Source organism: Grammomys surdaster, unplaced genomic scaffold (assembly GCF_004785775.1).
Source record: "Grammomys surdaster isolate TR1022 unplaced genomic scaffold, NIH_TR_1.0 125752, whole genome shotgun sequence".
NCBI classification, from domain to species: domain Eukaryota; kingdom Metazoa; phylum Chordata; class Mammalia; order Rodentia; family Muridae; genus Grammomys; species Grammomys surdaster.
In genome coordinates, this window is record NW_021620584.1 from 1,457,323 (window position 1) to 1,479,327 (window position 22,005).

The 22,005-nt window shown below is 44.9% G+C and overlaps 1 protein-coding gene across 2 annotated transcripts; it reads right to left on the reverse strand.

The window, feature by feature from the left end:
* Positions 1–381: 381 nt before the first annotated feature.
* On the reverse strand, positions 382–21,239 carry Isx (intestine specific homeobox). Of its 2 annotated transcripts, none has more exons than XM_028788593.1 (4): positions 20,536–21,239; positions 3,778–3,929; positions 2,034–2,109; positions 382–1,226 (listed from the first exon to the last, which is right to left on the reverse strand). In XM_028788593.1, the coding sequence occupies exons 1-4, from the start codon at positions 20,750–20,752 to the stop codon at positions 943–945; spliced, it is 729 nt and encodes a 242-aa protein (XP_028644426.1). In that variant the 5' UTR covers positions 20,753–21,239; the 3' UTR covers positions 382–942. The 2 variants fall into 2 exon arrangements, with proteins under 2 accessions (XP_028644426.1, XP_028644427.1); XM_028788594.1 differs by having other exon boundaries at positions 1,993–2,109.
* Positions 21,240–22,005: the final 766 nt, after the last annotated feature.

Consider the following 22,005-nt stretch of genomic DNA (forward strand, 5'->3'; position numbering starts at 1 on the left):
TCTCAACCTTCCTAATGCTGTGACCCTTTAATACAGTTCTTCATGTTGTGGTGACCCCCAACCAGGGAATTATTTTATTGCTACTTCATAACTGTAATTTTGCTACTGCTATAAATCATAATGTTAATAAGTTTTTGAGATAGGGGTTGGCCAAAGGGGTCACCATCCACAGGTTGAGGACTACTGGTCCAGAGTCTCTCTTCAAAGAAACAAAGAGAAGAACAAAGGTCTTTTTTTTTTTTTTCTTTACCATAGACCGAAGCAGTCTAGCTGGGCCCTGGGAACACAAAAGACTTTGCTGTTTTGCTCAGCAATAATGCCAGTGAGGATGGACAACATCCTTTTCAAGCCCAACAAAATGATAAAGACACTAAATTCTCTTTTAAATTAAAAACATTTCTTCTATTTTTCTCCCCGTCTGAGATTTTTTATATCAAAGTCATGAGTGTACTAGACACTAGCTGAGTGAGATGTCACCAACATCCATTTGCAGACAGAGGCCAGGATCACCTTTCAGCTAACCTGGGCAGAATCTGACCTGAGCAGCTCAACATCTATTTTTCAAGTGCACAATGCCAAGTGTTCAGTACGGACATCGTGAACAAGTACACGGATGGGTGCATGGATGTGCAGCCCTTACCCATGCCTTGTGTTTCCCAAGGCTCTCCTAAGTAAGGGAGGAAGGGGTCCACAGAAATGGCTGCTTGGTTACAGGTAAGGTCCAGAGGGGTAAGGGGAGAGCAGCTTATTCTGGACTTCATCCCCAGCTCTTAGCCAGCCAAGCCTCTGCACTAGAATGACTGGCTGGTGAGATGCGTGTGGTTCTTTGCTGTCATCCATGGCCAGTAAAGTCTTTAATGGCAAGCTCTGGGTAGCTTCCTGGGCTGTGGGCCATTGATGGATTGTGAAGTGATTTCCTCTGAGGTCCAGGGCTGCCTGCCATCACTGAGAGAGGAGAATGGCTTGCTTGGGAAGAGAGAAACCAGTGCCTATGTTGAAGTTGCACAGATGCTGCTCCACCTGGGGTTTGGGGGTGGGAGGATGAAGGTAGGGACACAAGGCTGCTGGGTGAGAGGGCCAGGAAGGGGCTGTAGGTCCCATAGGTGCCATGGGACAAGGGGAATCTGGGCAGGGAACCAGCTTGAAGTGAGCTGAGTCTGAGAGAGTGGGTAGCATTCTGTGGGAGGCACTGATGTGGGCAGAGCAGTAGGTGTCAGCACAGGACCCTGTCAGGAGAGACCAGAGGGAAACAATGAATCATAACCTTTACTGAGGACAGTCCCTGCTGCCTCCTGGGCACCCCCGTGACTCAGGTAGCTACCTCAGGTAACTGGGTAGTGGGATCAGCCAGCTTGTTCTGCCTTACCTGAGACTTTCAGCCTCCCGTGTGGCCTAGCTGAGTGCAAGGTCACCAACATCCATTTGCAGACAGAGGTCAGAATCACCTTTCAGCTAACCTGGGCAAAATCTAACCTGTCCAGCTGAGCTTAATCCTCGTAGCATGAATAGCAACTATGTGCTTAGGATATCACCTCACTCCTCAGAGCTCTGCTTCTTCAGTAGCAGACCATGAATAGAATATTCTAGATCTTAGTCATTGTAACCTTTAGTACTTACTGACCTCTAAGGGGCAAGGTGACTCTTTTATGCCACACTGCGATGTGGGATTTCAGCTGAGATGTGGAACTGGGCAGTCTGCTTTACAGCTGAATGCCCAACCCCTATGTTCTATGCTTTACCGCATGACTCTGCTTTGTGAACTGTGAAGTTTTGTATAAGTGATAAAACTTCCTTCCTGTCACTCAAAGGGAGACCCAGCCAGCCATTTGCTTCAGATCCTGTCTTCCTTCCTTTACCTTCCTACTTCTAGAAGGATTTTCATTGTGCTTGGTACTGTAGGCACTTCCCTCAGGACTTCCTTACATCAGGGCCTTGTTGAGATGCTCCCAGATCACTGTCCCTCCAGCCCCACTTAAGGACTGGGTCACTCACAGACATGTCCATGTTTGAGGACAGGGCCAAGCTGGCCTCACCAGACTGCTGTGGGGCGCTGAGGTTCCCACTCTTCTCTTGCTTTCTCCACTTGGCTCTCTGATTCTGGAACCAGATCTATGGTCAGGGAAAGAAAATGATGTGTGTAAAGGAAATACAGTTCAACTAATACCGTCCCCATCTGGTATCTACCCCCCTTCCCATGCAGAATATTGATAGCTGCACAAAGAATGAGAACTTCACTGTTTATAAAATTGTAACTGGGGGGTGGTTCTTTGCATGTGAAGTCTGGAGACTTCAGAGAGCAGACCCAGGTCATAATCTTTAGAGTGAAAATGGGGTGGGGTATTTTCATGAGTGATAACTGAGAAGGCCTGGGTGGGGTCTACAGTGAACAGAGCTTAAGAGTCTCAGGTCCTGTTAACAATTACCACACGGGAATGTGTGCCAGACTCATCCAATTTCCAAAGTGAAAAATTTTTTTTTTAAATGTGAGTGCATTTGCATTTTCAAATGCTGTGCAGGCCAAATAAAACCCATCTGTGGGCTGTTCTCCATCAGCAGGCCACCAGTTTGCAACCTCCGTGGGCCACTTGGCATCTATAGGTTGAACATTGGCAGATGCCTGCATTCATAGGCACCCTGATGGTGTCTGACATGTGGCCATTTGTACTTGGTGATTCTGGGGAGGCAGGTGTTGGATTCTAGACTTGATGGCAGACGCAGGTGCTAAGCACTCAGCTGGAGCACAGTTCCAAATGGGGAGGACAGGGGCGCTGGCTTAGGCTAGGCTGGGCTTTAGCCAGAGGAGGTTGAATAAAGAGTGGCACATTGGGCTGGACCTCTGGTTTGGTTTTGAATGAGAACAAATGCACTGCATTTAAAAAAAGAATGATGCAGAAGACTTTGTGTTCAGAGAGTTATAGTGCCAACAGAGTTGCAGTTGGATATGACAGACCCTTTCATGCCAGCCTGGGACTTGTGAAACAGAATGTGTCTAAAAGCGTGCACTGGATCTGCCCTGGAGGGGACAAAAGGCTACTGTGTCTCCAAGCATGGACAAAAGGAGTGGATCCTCTGGGGTAAAAAGATTGTGGATGTTAGATTAGGCTGTTAGTGGTGAAACCCCATCTCTGACAGTAGATCCTCACTCAGTCTATCTATTCTGCTTACACCCAGGTACAGGTATTCTGTACCTAGGCTTGCCAACAGGACCCTGATAAGCTACACCTGCCATTCCAAATGTTTGAGTGGCCCTCAAGCTGAGAGTGATTTGCACAATTTTAAATCATTGAAGAAAGAAACCAAAAGAAGAACAATATTTTTTAAACACACCTGCAAATTGTACAAAAACCAGATTTCAACACTTGTAAATCAGTTTTGCTGCGAATATCACCATGCTCACCTCTTTGTGTGTTGGGTGTGGTTGCTTTCAGGCCACCATGGCAAGGAACATGGGCCTCTGTGACAGTGACTATGTGTAGCAAAACTCAAAGTGATAGTCTACATGTTGGTAGACCCTAACCCATGGTTATGGCATAGTATGAGTAACCTTTAGAAAGCATGAATAAGTTAGGAGATAGGGTATGGAAACAGAGGTTGCTGGAAAGCCTACCCACTACATTGCCACACCAGAGAGAAGAGGCTCGTTAGTAAATGAGGTTGCTCTCATTTCATTTGGCTGTGATGACAACCCATGAGATAGAACCAATGGCGTTTTCAGCTGGGGCAGTCCTGGAAGGCTGAGGACCCAGCATGAGCCTGGCTGGAAGGTGGGTGCTGTACCTGTACTCGAGCTTCAGGAAGGTTAATCCTGGAAGCCAGCTGGGAGCGGACATGAATGTCAGGGTAGTGGGTAAAGTGGAAGAGCTTCTCCAGCTCCTGTAGCTGCTCTGTGGTGAAGGTAGTGCGAACTCTCCGCTTGTTCTTTCTTTCTTCTGTAGGAGGAAGCATGCAAGTTAGGTCAGAGATTGATTACAGCCCCTTAGGGAGATGTTCATATTGCTTTGTTCTTTCTTCTACAGACCCATAGCCACTGCTGAGTCTTGGTCACAGACTCCTTGGAATTGGGACTTAGCAACATGGTTTTCTAGAATACCTTTTAGGCTGATTCTCTACTCCACAGTGAAATCAAGTTAACGTTCTAGAAAATTCTCTGATTCTGTGCCTTTTTTTTTTTGGTCAAATGTCTTCAAGAATTACTGTTTTGTCTACATCAGGAGATGGCAAACCATGACCTGCAGATCAAACCCTACCTACTGTATTTTTAAATAAAGTTTTATTGAAACATGGCCCTACATGCTGCATTTTTGTATTATCTCTTCCTGCTTTTGCACTATAATGGTGGCATTGAGTTGTTGCATCTGAGAGCTTGTGGCTATAAAGACTGAAATAATTACCATCTGGCCCTTTACAGAAAAAGTATGCCAACCTTGGCTTAAAAAGTATAGGCCGAGTATGACAGCAGCAGAGCTCTGCCAATTTGTCTCCAATCCACCTGTCTAGCTTTAGTTCTATTCAGGTCTGGCTCTGCCATTTAAGGGCTACCAAAAAAGGAAAATGTGAGGTCCCTTGTTCAGAAAAGAGCCAAGAGCCCTTTCCTTGATTTTTTAGATTGTCACTATCATGATAGGGAACTATCTATCTGTCCATGTATCTGTCTGTCTATCTGTCTGTCTGTCTGTCTATCATGTTTAAGTATGTATACATGTCTGTGTATGGTGTATGTATATGTGTGTGTGCCCATGTATACTAACACACGGAAGATATAGGAGGACAGAGGGAGCCCTTTCTATAATTTTCTGTAATAGTCCATTGAATGAGGTCTCCCTCTGATCTTGGAGCTAAGTTGGCATCAAGAAATCTCCAAATGATCCTCCTGGCTGTCCCTGGAGGTTCCAGCTGTGCATGTAGTTACATACTGCTTTTCTACATGTGTGCTGGGGATTTGGACTCAGGGCCTCATGCTTACGCGGCAAATCCTCTTACTTACTGAGCCATCTCGGCTCTCTCTCATGGTTGTCTTTTAATTGGCTATTTAATTTTGAGAGAGATAGATTAAATGAGGACACTCATTGTGTTAGTTTTCCCAGGGACCTTGGAATTACCACAAAGCATTGGGACATAAATATTCAGTTAAGAGATTTGACCCCATCCTGCAACTTAGCACCTGACCCTAAATATCATGGAAGCCATACCTCAGCCAACCCCTTTCCAAGGTACAAGTAGGTAGGCATGGGACAGAGGAACAAGAGCCTATCTTAGGGCAGCAGGAGTGGGAAGGATGGTGAGTGGAGACACCATGATCTGCTATCCTGGGATTTGCTTAATGTCTCACTGGACTCCTAAAACACAAATTCTCACCTAAAGTTGCTAGTTCAAGAGAGTGACTCTTTGTATTCATTTTGCATGTGGGCATTCCCTCTGAGCACAGCTCTCCATGAGACCATGGTGGGTACTAACACTGGCACAGCTCTCTATGGGACCATGGTGGGTGCTCACATTGGCACAGCTCTCTATGGGACCATGATGGGTGCTCACACTGGCACAACTCTCTATGGGACCATGATGGGAGCTCATATTGGCACCGCCAATTCTACCCCATCACTCTGCCAACCTACTTGCCTAGCCTCATTGAAGTTGCTCAACTGTCTGACTTTAGAGTACCCCCATAGCTATTTTCCTCTTTGGGACATACATTCAGCCTCAAAAAACTATTCAAATACTTTATTCTTTGGCCTTTGTTTGACTTTGGGTACATAGGGTCCGAGGAGAGGCATCAGTTGATGGGCCTCAAAATAGAAAAGGCTCGTAGTAAATATTTTGTCTATAAAATATGATAGGAATAATATTTTGTAGTGACAATTAAAAAGTTAGAAGTCCCTAAATACTTTGTAATAGTTAATACCTACTGTCTATATTCCATGTACAAACTATCCTTCTTTTAGATGATAGAGCAAGCCAGTGATAATATCTAAGCAAATGTTTGAGAAGATGAGCAATTAGAAAGGGTTTGTACATAGAAAAATGAAGTGGTTAGCTATGGAGGAACACGAGACTCAAGATGAGGTTGTTACTTTATACAGGGTGTTTCCAAAACCCATCTCCACCCAACCTAAAAGGGGGGGCTTCTGCCCCTAGACCAAGCAGAGAGGGGCCACCCAGAACCCCCTCTGACAGGCGATCTGAATTCTTGCTTAGGCTGCGAGGTTAAGCACTGCAAGGGAATATAAATAAAAGATAAAAATATCTCTCTGGGTTCCCTGAGGGACAAGCCTGACTGCATAGGGGTTGATGTCAAAAGTATCCCCTCTCCAGGAAAAAGACATCGGGATGGATATGGCCTTCATGCCTCACTGGACAACGACAGGGGGACTGGAGCCATTACAGGGTCCCCTTCAAGTACTGGAGGTCAGGCCTCTATCCCCGCCTTTGAAAGATTAGAATTGCCACAGCCCTTCTATACTTAGAGAAGGGAGGCGATATCAGGGGCAGCCCTGCTTACACACTGAAGGCCTAAAATCAGCCATAGGCCTAAAATCAGCAATAGGCCTGTCATACATGTATACTAACACCAAGTCTTGGGTCTCAGTGGAAAAACATTGAAACAGATGGCTATAAGCTAATGTAAACAGGCAGCTTTTGTGGAAATCTACAAGCCTGAGTAGTCATAGACCTTGTAAATAAGTAGCCTTGGCAGATAATACCAACTTAGATAAGGACAAGCGAGTCATAGGCAGAGTCATAGTGACTTGTCCCCTGAACCTTCACCCTGCCAATACCCGGTTCTGTATTGCCCCTGAACACCCACACTCCAGTGTCATTCCCTTCCCCACATCCTGCCTTTCTTTGTTTATAACCCCTGTTTGAATGAATTACGATTTGAGAAAAAAATAAATTATTTAAAAAAAATGAAGTGGTACTATTAGCTATGATTCATTATTTTCATGATGAGGGACATATACCAAAGGAGCAAACAGACATAGCTGTGTCTGTGTGGCAGACAGAAAAGTGGTTGTTGAGGCTGGACAGGTGGCTTGGTGGCTAAGACCAATTACTGTTCTATCAGAGGGCCAGAGTTTGGATTCTGGTACTTACATTGGGAATCTCACAAATGCATATAGCTCCAGCTCCAAAGGTTCTAACTCATCTAACTCATCTCTGGCCTCCATGGGCACACACATCTACACACACACACACACACACACACGCACACACACACACACACCAATTTACAAATTCACTTGTTCCTCTCAGGGAGATCTTTCAAAATGGAAGAGTTGACCAGCATTGTCCATAGCTCCTCATGGAGCCAAGCAACAGTGGAGGTTGGTGGAATGACCAAACTGTGTGGTTTGTTTTCTCCTCAGGGCTTCTGAAGATGGAGCTGTAGTAGTATTAATTGGAACCTTCACAGGAGTGTAGAAGAAGCACAAACTCACCCAGATTGTCTTCACTTTCATGTTATGATGCAGAGTGTAGTGCCTTCTGTCCAAGGAAGGCTTAGACTCATACCTGGAGGATGCAAACACGCTGGGGAGGGAGCCCATATCTATCTGCAGCCTTATCTTTCTGGAGAGTGAACTTCTAGAAAGCAGAGTGGATCTTAGATTAACCGAGCAACCATAACCTAGGGAGAGCTTCATCAGTATTTGCTCCAGATGCATAACTTGGCTTGAAACCCACATGACAGAAAAGACATCTTTTTGAAAACTATGCCTGAAATTTTGTAGAACATCTGTTGTCATGTGTCAGGCAGATGACTGACGAGAGCTGATGTGGCCTAAAAGGTGATGTGGAATCTGAAGTGCTCCATGCAAACTGATGGCCGTTTAATAACTGAAAAGACCCACTAACTTTCCTTTTCTTTTTTGACAGCTGCAGTGTGCAGAGGAGGGTGGTGCTTGCCAGCAATACTGCTCTCAGTGAATGGTGGAAACCATGCCACGAGACCCAAGCTCATTCTGAGCTGATTCACCACCTGGGCACATTTAATTCCCTCTCTGTGCCTGTTCTCACAGTCTGTGGAGTGAGGCAGGAGAGGTGTTGAATGATAGATGACTAATGATAAATCTACGTTGACCTGTGATCCTCTCTTGGGGTGTTTATCTGGAACCGTTCGCAGAGGAGGAAAAGGGCACAGAGGGGCAGGCACTTTTCTTTTTCAGGATCAACCATATTGTCTCCTTCATTGTAGGAATGAGATTGTGTGCTCTCACCCATCCCCAATGTCCCCAACTTTATTGTTAATTCACGTTTAAAATCTCCTCAAAATGTTTTTACTCCTCTTTGCTGATTTGCAGTTTTTTTGAGAATTCGGACAATGAGGGCTAAAGTGTTATCTCCCAATAGCTTTTGTGCCTCCTCTTTCTGCATTTATTTATTTATTTATTTATTTATTTATTTATTTATTTAGTGGTGTATGTGTCTATGCTTGTGTTTGTGCTTGTGCGTGTGTGTCTGTCTGTGTGTGTGCATTTGCTGGTGTGAGGATGTAGAGGTCTTAGGACAATTTGGAGGAGAGCAGGTCTCCCAAAGATTGAATTCAGATCATTAGGCTTGACAGCAAGTGCCTTTAATCACTGGTCTATCTTGTTAGCCATTGTGTGCTACCTCTGGTAGGAGTCTCCCTTCTGCTGCCTTCTTCCCTTTCAAGTCTACTCTACTTTTATGTAATAATAACAATAACAATAATGATGATCATAAAATTAATAAAATGTATTATTATTTTGAGACAAGTTCTCATATTGCCCAGACTGGCTTCAAACCCACTACATAAAGCAAGGAAGGCTTTGAACTTCCAACTTTTCTGCCTCCGTTTGTCCTAAGATTAGAAGTGTGCCCTATGATACCCAGGTTATGCAGTGTTTGGAACTGAGCTTGGGCTATCATTCGTGCATGCTAGGCAAACATTCTACTCAGACACCTCTGGAGCCCCCAGTTTTATTTTAAAAGATATTATTCTTTGTTTAGAACTGGTACTGTGTTTAGTAATAATTGCTTCTTTCCCTAGAGAGATGTTAAGAAAGAATTCCATCCAACTTCAGCTTAGTGAACCAGTGAGTTTGTTGGGGTTACTCACAGAGCATAGGTGATTCTTAATGCAGATGAGTCATTGGGAAATTGTATCTGTGAAAATGGATGGTTGGTCTTGCACCCACATCACAAAGAATGTATTCCCCTATTACACTAGCATCCTGTACCACCATGTGTATATAGGAGGGCATTAGAATCTTAGGTGACAGTGATACTCCTCCTAGGAGAGGAGGGATGGTCACAGCCTCCTAATCACCACAGACACATCTTTCAGTATGTTCTACTTATTTTGTTGCTATGACTGTGGAGCAAGGTATTCTTAGGTCACCACGACAGCTCTGCTTTATGATGGTACTGGCCATGTCACACCCAGAGGAAATGACTTCACTACAGAATAAGCCAAAGCCAATGGCAACTGACATGAGATCAAAGAACAGGGTCACCACTGCCAGGAGCGTGATGGATGGCCCTGTGCCCAGCTTCTAACAAGCACCGTGGGTGTGTATGTGGGTAAGGGGCCTTAATTAGCTAGGCTCAACAGGGTTGTATATGTTCATTCATTCATTCATTCATTCATTCACTCGCTAATTTATTCACTCATTCAGTCAGTGTGGAGATGACAAAGAATTCTATAAAAATCATTAAAAAACACAGGAGAAGATTCTAGAGTGTCAGGGCAGTATGAGTTGAAAGTCTTCAGGGAATTTGGAGTTGCAGAGTAGAGGACATTGAAGTCAGTGTGGGATGCAAAACTAGATTATAGGAAACAAAACAATGCAGAGATAGAAATAGAATGTAGACTACAATAAAAATAAGCAATGCTTTCATTTTCCTCAGAATGAAACTTAGACAAACAAGTGCTTTAAGGCAATTCCTTGATAAAATATTGGCTTCAAGTTTTTTTTGTGAGATGTTATTATTAAGGGAGATATGGCTTTCCCCACTCACAGCAGGACTTCTTCAACATCTTGTGGAGGCTGGAGGAAGAAGGGGAAGTATCTAAATCCTGTTCTGTTCAATATCTGCCTGCTGACTTCATGGAAAGGGAATGACTAGGTATAACGTGGCTAGAAGCATATTGTATGTCATTGGCTTTGAACTACATATGCTTGGATGGATATTTGCTTCTGAGAGATGATAATGGTGATGGTGACAGAATTAAAGTCTCATTTCTCCAGTGAGCTCTGTAAGAAGACAGATAGGACCTAAAACTCACATTCATGGGGAGATGGAGACTGTGTTCCAAATGGACCAGCCTGCTTGGCTTAAGATGCCAAGGTCCTTCCGCCAAGACAGGATGTGGGTTCTTGCGGGTGTCAGTAGTCAGTGCTGATTATTTTCTTCCTTCCTTCCTTCCTTCCTTCCTTCCTTCCTTCCTTCCTTCCTTTCTTTCTTTCTTTCTTTCTTTCTTTCTTTCTTTCTTTTGGCTTTTTTGAGACAGGGTTTCCTTTTATAGCCCAGGCTGTCCTGGAACTCACTCTGTAGACCAGGCTGGCCTCGAATTCCGAAATCCGCCTGCCTCTGCCTCCCAAGTGCTGGGATTAAAGTTGTGTGCCACCACCGCCTGGTGGTTATTTTCTTTTTATTACATGATTTTATTTTATTTTGTCCTTAAGTTTACTGTGATTTTTTTCTCTTATAAAGTTGGATTTAAAAAACAAACAAACAAATGATATATTTTGATCAAATTCTTTCCCCTTCTAATGCTGTTTTTTAAAAAAGACTTCCTTTCTTGGGAATAACCTCAAACCAGAGAGACATAACTGGTAGTGAAAGAAATCCAGAGCCAAGGTCACTCCCAATGATGGGGCTCCCAAACAAGATCAAGTCCAGTTGGAGGATAGACTTGAACTCTGGAGTCAGGGAAACAAGTTTAGGTCTGAGGCTGGACATGCAGAGAGGTCATGTCCTTAGAGCTATGTTGTCCCAAACAGCAACGTTAGATCAGAGTGGCTATTGAAGTTAATCAAAATAGAAAATTCAGCTCCTTAGCCATGTATCCACACCAGGACAGTCAAGTGTGGTGAGGGGCTGCTATGATGAACTGTGTGGCTGTAGCATACAGCCATCACTGTGGAATGTTCTGTTGGACAGTACTTCCTCACTGGGCTGCCTGATGAATTCTTGAAGGAGTCATATTCTGGGCCAAACTTTGTTTTTCTCCACTACAATATCATTTAATTGTCACTAATCTACAGGAAAGTAAGTATTAGATAGACAGGTGCCAACTGTGATTTGGCCTCAGCAGTATAAATGTGGCTATATTTGCCTCTCTGTGCCTGGGAAGGAGGAAGATGTCAGTGGTGGAAATTGTGTTGAGATTCTCTATTGGGATTGGGTTTTCTTGGAGTTAACCTCACCATAGGGAAGGGAGGGAGAGACAAGTGAAGCATCCAATGGGACAGTTTAGAAAGGATGAAGGTCAATGCTTTAGCTTTCCAACCATATGCTGGTAGAGGTTGCTAGAGGTCAGGAAGATTTGATATCAGGTAACAAATCATAATGGATCATGAGATACAGAAGCAGGTACTAGAGGAAGAGCAATATAAACATACTATGGATGGAGAAGAAGCTGGAACATGATGCAGCCTATGCAACTTTGAAGCCTCAGGGATTTTGTTCATCAAGGCATTAAAAATCTGAGCCCACTTGGGAAGTTGGTCCAGGCCCAAGATGAGTGCCTAGCAGCAAGGGCTAGGGTGTTCTGCATCTCTTCTTAGAGAGGACTAGGCATCATCAGGCCCCATTTTCTCAAGCAGGATGGGTCACTAGGTATAGAGTAAAGCAATCTTTGGGTTCCTGGTCTAGGCCTGGCATCTCCTTCCCAGGTTCTTGGCAAAGAAGTCAGGAAGCTCAAGGCTCCATGTCAGCCCATCAGGCCCTTTTTCTGAGATGGACAAGAACACCTCAGGGACAGAGAGGTGGCTGAAGGCAGCAGGGACTGCCAGCTCTTCCAGGTTGCTCTTCTGGCCACTGTTTATTCTGGGAGTTGTGAATCACACATGAGTGAGTCTTTAAAGTGAATAGTCAGCAGAACTTAATTAAGACTGAGAGATCTTTAGCACATCGATCATAAGAAATACACAATTTATGCAGGTGATTAGGCCACCTAATTACAAACTTATGTTTCTCTGCACTGGACTCCCTCCCCCTGATTGCTCTGTCTCTGTGGTCTGTTAATTGGCCCTGGGTGTGCAGCTAAAGGCTGAGGTGGGGGTTGAGTGGGGGTGAGGAGGTCAAGTCTTTGCCACTGGGGGAAGCCTCTGGGAATAGATCTGTTTTTGTCTTTGAAGGCAATAAGTTCATCAAGAAAGAGACCTTGGACAAGTTTGCAGCCCCTGTAGGCTGGAAATACCTGACACATGAAGGTAAAGTACAGCCAGGAGACCCCCTCCAGTGCTGGTATGTGCTGGCCTCTTCTCTTGAATCAGTCAAGGACTTTCTATAGCTCTGATTGTTTCCAGACTAGGTCAGCTCTTTAACTTGGTAATGAAGGGTCTTCCCATCTGACCTTGCTACCAACTGCTCCTCTCCCCATTCCTTAGTCACAGGATTGCAGCCATTCCTGACCACATCTGGATCCCCCTGCAATTGTCCATAGCCTTTCATCTTCCAGATGTTTTTATTGCTCCCTGTGTATGTAAGACTTTGTCCTCCTTTGTCTAACAACACCCCACCCATGCCTCAAAGCACAAACCCAGCAAATGTTTTCTTCCCTCCCAGGTCTGCTGTGAATTTCCCAGGAACAACACAAGAGATCTGAAGAGAAACGAGTGCTAAGTTTCAGTTTGCAGCAAGCAAACTTCATATTCAAAATTCTGTCTCAGTGTCTGTCACCTATCAAGGGAATGATGGTGATCACAGCTGGATGGCTAGATGGAAGTGCTATAGTTACATTTTGTAATCTATGTTTCTATTTTCTGTAATACACAGTTTTTTTTTTTTTTGGTTAAGTAGATAACAGAAAAGAAGAGGAGTATGGAAGGGATGAGAAGAAAGAACACAGCAGGAGGCAATGGGAAAGGACCCTGGAGAAGCCAGCTAGAACTGGGTTTGCTGATGGCTTCCAGTGGTGACAGGGTGGTGACTCCTTTTAGGCAGTATGCAGCTGGGCATCTTCCATGTGTGATCTCTTTTTCATGACACTTTATAAGTAGAACTTCAGCAGACAGATTCACAAACACCATATGCATACCACATACATACATACATACATCATACAACACACATACATATACACATGAACACATATATAGCACATAATATGCACACCTATATGTACTCTACATATGTACCATATGTCTACCACTGACACACACCTTATACACACATGCAAACATACACACATATACACATACCTCACACACTCACCAGACACACATATCATATATACCACACGCATATATCATGGACACCATACCACATACACCTTACCACAAACATACACACCCAATGCACATTACATACACAATATACACACAATACATACATACATCTATCAATATACATATGTGCACACCATACATATACATTCATAAAAACCACACACACACACACACACCAAACCACACATATAACACACACACCTCACCAGATATTTAACACACATACACACATGCACATAACATATACACATATACAACACCACATATATAACACACATACACACCATACCACATATTTACACACATACACACCTGCAAATAACACATACACACCACACCACACATATAACATGCATACACACATGCACATATACACATATACATATAGACACACATACTCCCTCATGGTTTTCATGTCCATTTTTCCTTCCTTTTCTGTTAAGGGCAGTTGGTCCCTACTTAAATGTGTGGGGTACCTTACTCAAAGTAGATTTGTTCTTCCATTCCAGTAGAGGCCAAAGTTCTCCAAACATGGCTTTTAAAAATGCTGATGTACATACTTAAGGGCCATGTGGGGTTGGTTCGGTATGGTGGTTTGAATAGGAATGACCCCTACAGACTCATGTGTTTGAATGCTTGGCCATGGGAGTGGTGCTATTAAGAGGTATGGCCTTGTTGGAATAGGTGTGCCCTTTGTTGGGAGAAGTGTATCACAGCATGTGTGGGCTTTGAGATCTCCTGTGCTTAAGCTATGCCCAGTGTGGCACACAGTTGCCCTCTGGCTACCTGCAGATCAAGTTGTAGAGCTCTCAGCTCCTCCAGCACCATGTCTCTCTAGACACTGCCATGCTGCTTGCCATGATGATAATGGGCTAAACCTCTGAAATTGTAAGCCAGTCCCAATGAAATGTTTTCCTTTATAAGAGTTGCCTTGGTTATGGTGTCTCTTCACAGCAATGAAACTCTAACTAACAAGACACTTGGCTTTCAGTCTGCTTTGCTCTCTTGTCTCCTGTGGCCTTGCTTGGTGATATTTAGATGGCAATCACACTGAGTTCTGTTGTTCCTTGCAAGAAATATCCTTTCTTCTGTTCCTGTGACTGCTGAGCAGGCTGCTCTCCTCTCCCCACTTAGCAGCATCTCAGTGCCAGCTCTTCTCTCATGCCCTCCTAATGCAGAGTTCATCATTCCCCTCTGGGAGTTCTGATATCTTTTGCCAAGCTCTCTTTTCTGCTATACCATGGTGACCAACTGTCATGACATTCAAGGTCTGGTGAGATGAAAGAAACATCAAAAGTTTCAGGGACCCAGTGACAGATAAGTTCCATGTGCTGTTCAACAAACAGCAATGTGTCTTTTCCTTGCTGAGAAGGTGTGTGTGTGTGTGTGTATTTCAAATGCTGCTACCACACAAACCTTGTGCCTGCCCCAGCTTCTACTTGTAATGGTTCAGTGGTGCAGGGAACAATACAAGCTGAGAAGCCAGGGCCTGTGTCCCAGAAAGTGACTTAGAATTGCATTTATTCTATGAAGGAATCCATTTTTAGTTACCCTTCTTACCAATAACAGAGAAATAATGTTTCTTTCTACTAAAATCCAGCCTGATGGTATAGTGACCAGGTTAGAGATACCCAGAGTCACATGGCTCGCCAAACAGAGAGAGGAGTTGTTTTTGTCCAATAAATGATTAACAACTTCCCCCTTTCCAGGAATATTTGGATAAAATCTCTATAGAAATAGCTGTTGAAAAGAAATGTGAAACTTTTGTACACAGAGAACACACGGGACCTGTGACTACTCAAAAAAACCTTAAGAAGTCATCACTTAAGTGTGGAACGGTGTGATGGAGACAGATCAGTAAGAAAAGGACTGTACTCCGTTCAAACACATACACTTCCATGAGCCTCTGGCCTTGCCTGACAAGTTTGAGGTGGCTATCTTATCAAAGCTTGGCCAGGACGTGCCTACTTTGGGGCTTTTAGATTTGGTACTTTAGAGAACTTTGGGGCAGTCAGTGTAGGAGGATGCTACTCTAGAAGCTGTTGAAAGTCACTTGGGGGTGGGGAGTGTTAGTTTGCAGTGAGAAAGAGCCAAAAGTCAGAGAAGCAACTAGAGGGACTTGATAATGTTAGGGTTGGGTTTCCAACATCAACCAAACTGACTTTGGATCTTGGCCTTCCCATGGCTCAATGTGGAAGAATTTTTATTTTTTTTTTCAAGGCTACACACACCCGTCTCAACTGACACACTTTATTTTTTTGTTAATTGTAATTGAAGCATTCTCATTGATATTGTCCACGTACATTTTTCAGCATTAAACTCCAAAATGCTTCCTCATTCCTCTTGGAATAAAAAATAACAATATCCAACCCTTGTTGGCTTAGCAGACCCACTAAGGGTTGGCTTGCTTCCAGCTTTTAGGCCTCGTTGATCTACCAGCAGCTCCCAGGGGCCTCTTTTCCCTTCTCAGTCTAGAGATTGCAAATCAACCATCACCTCTCCCCATAGGCCTCCTTCTGGGGTTGGGGCTGGGAGAGGGACTTCTGGTGCAGTTTGCATTCAGACTATCCCCAAAGCCTCACTTGTTCGAAGCTTGGATCCCCAGACCATGGTGTTGTGAAGTTCTAAAACTTTAGGAAGTGGTATTCAGTTCACTGGAGCTGTGCCTTTGAATGGTTGGAAGAGGCTCCTGTTCTTCCTCTCTCTTACTTTTGCTTCCTGGCTATGAGGAGCATGGTTTTCTCCACTATATACCCCTGCTGTGATGTGGATGCTATCAAAGGCCTGGCCAGACCAATGTGGCCAATAGATTGTAGCTGAAGTCCAGGAAATGGTGAACTAATATAATCCTTTTCTTTTCCAAGTTAGTTTGTGACTGTGGTACTGGTGATGTAGAGGTGGGATCCATGGAGTCAAGTGGAGGAGACAGAACCATGTGCCCCTTCAAGGAAGTACTGGCATCCAACTCCATTTTTGTTCTGCTTTGAATATGTTAGTTCATGCTTTGAACAGTTGGTCCCTAGTTTTCCAGGTTACTAAAGTTGTGGTAACTTTTAGAGGCAAAGCCTAGCAAGAGGAAGTATGTCACTGGTATTTGATACCTTTGAAAATTATACAGGGTTCCAGATTTCTCTTCCTCCTCTGCTTTCTACTGTGAGGTGAACAACCACCTCACTCAACATTCCCAATATCATGGTGTTATGCCCAAGAGCATGGGGACATATGACCATGAGTTGGATATCTCAAAGTGTGTGCTCAAGTAAATCTTCCTGTAAGTGGTTTATGTCAGGCATTCTGTCATAGTGGAGTAAAGTTACACATATAGAATCTTCTTGGCCTATCCTTCCCTGTCTGCACTCAAGGGAATCCCTGGGTCCACTTGTCAATCAGCCAAAGTCAATAATCATAAAAGCAATGAGGGACTCTGTGGTCCCTGGTCATAGGCTCTATCTTCAGATGTCCAGGGAAGAATAGCTGTCTTTGATTCCAGGAAATGCAGAGGGAATGAGAAGGCTAATATCAAAGGAACAGAGGTGGGAAGAGACATGAAAAGGAAGGGAAGGGAAAAGAAAAAGGAAGGAAAGTAAGATAAAGGAGCTTGAAGTGAGAGAGCTATGATAGGTGGGATATTGTGCCCAAAGATATGTCCAAGTTCAAACTCTTCATAACAGTGAATAAGACTTTATTTGAATAAACAGCTCACTAGGAGGAGAAGAAACATACTAGGCTGGTTTTGTCCAATAAATGACTAACAAATGAGCCTCCTTAGAGGCTAGGCAATCCACTCAGGCCTATTCCACCGAGGGGCCTCTTCTGTGCTCTCCTTTCCCCACTGGGGTTAGAATTCCAGAGGTTCACCAGTTGGATATGTAGACATGACCTCCTCCTGCTTAGGCTCTGAGCCTCCAGTATTGAGAGAACCTTCTTCCTGACTGGTGCTCTCTTGACTTTGGAAGCTCCTGGGTTTTCAGGGGTAGCTCCTCCCAATGAGGAATGAATGTATGGTTGGTCCCAACATTCCTTCACTTAGGGAGACAAGCTTAGATGTTTCTCCAGATTTGAGATCTGAGAGGGCCCAACCCATTTATCATGAGAGTCCCCATGAGAATGAGAAGATGGAAAATGAATCTTATTTATCCTCAGAGTGGGCAGTGTCTAGCTTGGCCTGGAAGCCTGAATAATAGACCTGGTTTTGACTCTTCATGAACTTTAGATTTGAATACTTCCTTCACCTCTCTGAGCCCCAGTTTTCTCAGAGAATTCCCTGTACCTCTTGGTCCATTAGAGTTTCTTAGAGTACAGTTTTGTGGCCTTGCCTTTGCTAGTGTCACCATCTTGGACATTGACCTTAAATACTACAGTTAATCCAAGCTCTCTATATGATGGTGGTAGAGCGGTAGGGGCTGTAGCTATAAAACCTGACATGAAAAATTAAGACTTAAAAAATTCATCTGGCTTGTTGTTTCAGTGGTTTGTAGTTCAGTATCGCAGCGAGGCATGGTGGAGCAGCCCAGGGTATGTCACATTGGGGGGTGGCTCTTCACATCGTTATAGACCAGGCACAGAGTGGGGGAGGAGCTTGGGGCCAGGAACCCACTCCTAGTGACATACTTCTTGTCAGGCCTCATCTCTTAAAGGTCCTATAGTTTCTCAAAATAGTGTCATCAGCTTGGGAGCAAGCATTGAAAACATGAGCCTGAGCCTGTTGGGGAGATTTCAGATTTAAACCGTCACCTGAAGTCATATCCACCATGTAAAATGACACGTGAGGTCTACACATGTAAAGTGAGACAGTGAGGAACCTGTGCCTTTGCTGTTCTTAGGTGCTTCTCTATTTGGGAGGTTCTGTCCCAGAGGAGGGTCAGAACACAAGGAGCTTAAGGGCATTGGCCAGCAGCAACACATCCTGAGTTGCATTTGGGGCTCGTCAGATGGCAGAGAGGCGCAAGGGCGATTGATAGGGTTGGTTGGCCTCCTCATTCCTTTGTTCCCTTCCCACATGGCATTGTGGCTAAGTGTTCTTAAGAGGCAGTCTCTGCTATGAAAAATGACCATCATGGATTCCTCTAGGGTTTCCCAACAGCTAATTTATTGTTGATTCAGTCAAGGCATGTCAGAGCTGGAACAACTTTATGGAGACCTATCTCTGCTCTTTCACATTTCCTTTGAGGAAACTGAGGCCCAGATGGGTGATTTGCTTTAGTTCCCCTGTGCGTTGGTGCCGTGTCTGGGTTTAGAGGTCAGTTTTCTTGAGTCCCTCCCCTATGTATCTATTATGTCCCACAAACTTCCGCAGCTTACCTTTGTACTGGCTGCCATATTGGCATCCTGTCTACACTAGTGTTTGTCTAGGCTTTCCTCATCTTTACTTTTTGATTTGCTCAAATACGCACACTTGAAAAGAAATCCTTCTATCCTGACCAATACTGGTTAACTGGCACCTTTTGACACCACAGGGGGCTAGGATGGTAGTAACCACAGAACTATTGACAAAATAGCTTTGTACTTGAGATCCCTTAAAGTCATAAACTGCCAAAGAACTTGACCCCAAGAGTTGGGAAAACTGAATTCTAGAAGAAGGTTCATATGGATTTAAACTGTGGCTAGAAATATTCGCCATGCATGGCTTTAAGGCCTCTGGGGATAAATGCTAGTGCTAAGAGCTCATGCAGTGTTTAAAGGTATTTTCTTTCCTCTTTTGGGTTTTCCTTCTCTGAAGTGGCTCATGAATATAACCATAAGCTAGAGCAGGGCAGGAAAGCGCTGTGGGTGCCACGGGGCACCCCCCCCACCCCCAATGCTGAGGTTGTTGTTTTGGCCAGCACTTTCTGTGTCTGCTCTGGCTTTACCAGGAGCATACACATGGAACTTGCTAAAACCCTCAGTGGAGAAAGTGGAAAGAAACAGTCTCTTCTTATCTATCAGGATCAGCAGCATCCCACTCTCTCATCGTGATGGGGAGGGTGGTATTCATTTATACAGCTGCAGCAGGAGAGACCTAGGTTAAAGACCCTAGTGAACTGGCTTCTGTGAATCCTCAATTGATTGGAAGATATCAGTGAACTTCTGAAAGCTGAGCCCGAGGCCCTTTTCTTTCAGGGAACCAGCTAGCTCCCCTGCTGCTACTGATAACATTTCTCCAGGATCTTCTTTTTGCCTGTAGCTGAGCACAGCCCTTGTAAGGAACCTCTGTGGGAGACTGGCTGGCAGCAGAGCTCTGTGTGGGGAGGCAATGCTGTCAAGGACTCCCCTGAGCTGCCTGCCCAGCATTTTCTTAGATGAAAGTGTGGAAAGGGGAAAGACTTAGGTCTGGTGTGAGATACTCCAGGCTTACAGACACCTGACCAAATGGTCTTTGAGATTTCATAAGCATCAACATCACTCCCCACAACTCGTCCCCCCACCCCCCTAATTTCCTGAGCTGTTTCACAGATTGAAGCTGAGAACAGAGAGGACAGGGATTTTCCTAAAGTCACACAGCAGGTGAAGGCAGGATGGAGACCTTCCGCACCTCAGCTGCCACAGCTAGGGTATCCGCCACTCTATGTGGATGCTGGCTTGAAGGAGAGCCTGACAACTTCCTGCTCACCTATTTAGGTGCATGCCCTCGGGTGGCTACAGACTTGGGTTTGGGCACTCTGTGAGGACAGACCCTGACAATGCTTCAGCTACTAGAAGCCATGCAGGCTGAGCTCAGCTCATGGGGAGAATATGCTAGAAGCAAGGATTTGGGGTTCCAGGCCCTGAGTTCACATTGTGACTTCCAGCTTTATAACCTGGTAACATTGTTCATCTCTTTCCTTATCAGCTCAGTTATCATAATCTCTGCTCAAATGAAAGGAAAATTGCCCACCACCTCGTTAGTGCAGGATGAATGTGACTGACAATTCCTAGTCATGGCCTAGTCACAAGAATAAGCTCCGGGCCCCTGCATGTCACAATGGCCTGAGGCTATGTGCTACTGCACTCTGAATACTGCAGACTGAAGGTTTAAAAAGCAATTGGTTAGAACCTATTATCCCTTTGGATGTCATAGCTCCCTTTTTTATTGACAGAGATCACTTGAGTCCCCCACCCCTCCCCCAAGACCACAGAACAAAAGAAAATGACCAGAACCACTTACCTTGAGGCTGATCCTGTGGGGACCTCTTCAGCTTGGAACCTGGGGTAGTTGTCTGCCCAGAGTCCTCTCCATCAATGCATTGTGGTCTGGGCAAATTTCTTCTTTCTGTGGGTCTCTTCAGGATCGCCTCAATGGAAAAGGATAAGCTCAGCTTCTCTGGGACCTCACAGTATCCTGGACTCTTCTCCATGTCCCTGTTGATTGTAGGGCCGGCCATGGCCTGACCCTGCTGCTAGGAGGAACACTTTGTGTGTGCCCGGGGCAATGCCAGCAGAGGGTGGTATATTTTCTTCCCAGAGCTTCTGGGGATCCAGAAGGAACAAAGAGGTGGTGATTGAGGATCCTGATGCTGGGTTGTTCAGGCACAATTCCTTGGACACAGGGACTTCCATGGATCTCGAACACCTCCAAGACTAGGAGGTGGCTTCCAGCAGAAGCGCTGGTAGGTGTTTGTCCTATATCCACAGGTCTATAGCTGTCACCAAATGGAGGCTCAATTTTCCAGACAGGGTCTTCTTGGAGGTGGAGGCTTTCACAGTCCCTAGCCTAGGCAAGGATCCTGAAGCTCACTGCTCAATGGTCCCAGAAAAAAAAGAGCAAACAGGTAGAGTGGTAGGATGAGGTCACTACTTAGAGATTTGGAGGCAGCGTCCACCTTTGTCCTTTCTCTGACTTGTATCCCTTTCCTTTTTCAGGCAGTCACTGGGAGGCTAGGGTGCCACCTATGGGCCTTAGGTGGCCAAGTGAGCCCTAAGCCTCTTTGTGGCTGGAAGGGTCTTCTCAGAGACCCTTCTTGACTTCCTCAATTTAGTTTCCAGTCTCAAGTGTGAGACTTTCAGGACTCCTATACCTCTGCAGATCTTGCAGAGCGATCGATGTTGAGTCCCTGCCAGGTCTGGGTTGCTTTCACCTCAAGCCTGTGCTCTCTGGGCTGGTGTTTGCTTTATTTTGTTCTCATCTCCCTGACTTCCAGTCATATACTAAATTCTTTAGCCACTCGTTTCTCCTTCTTTTGTGGTCCTTTCTACTTTTTTCCTGCTTGATCACTCTACCTGTTTCTGAGACAGTCCCAAAGACTCCCTGTTCAGTAAACTCTGGGCTTGGAGCTGACAGTCACTGCTATCTTGCCAGGAATTCTGCTCAAAGAAATGAGTAACCAAGGAGGAGGGTGGGTTGATAAGGGAGACAGGTCCCCACCCCAGGAGATGGGATGGGATGCAGGTATTGGGTGGAGGGTTGAGGAAAACAGCCAGGATTGGAGGATAGATCCAGAATGCCTTGCAGAGGCGTGGTGCTGAAGAAATGGCCAGGTGAAAGAGAAGAGCAGAAGGTGGGGGAGGAATGGCCAAGGCACAGTAAAATGTGTTTAAACAGATAGGAGAATTTGTGGATTTTGCAGAGGCTTAGAGGCTGAGCCCTGTGCGGTGGGTGAGGCTCAGCCAGGGGTACTCCCTCACAGATGTGTGTTTC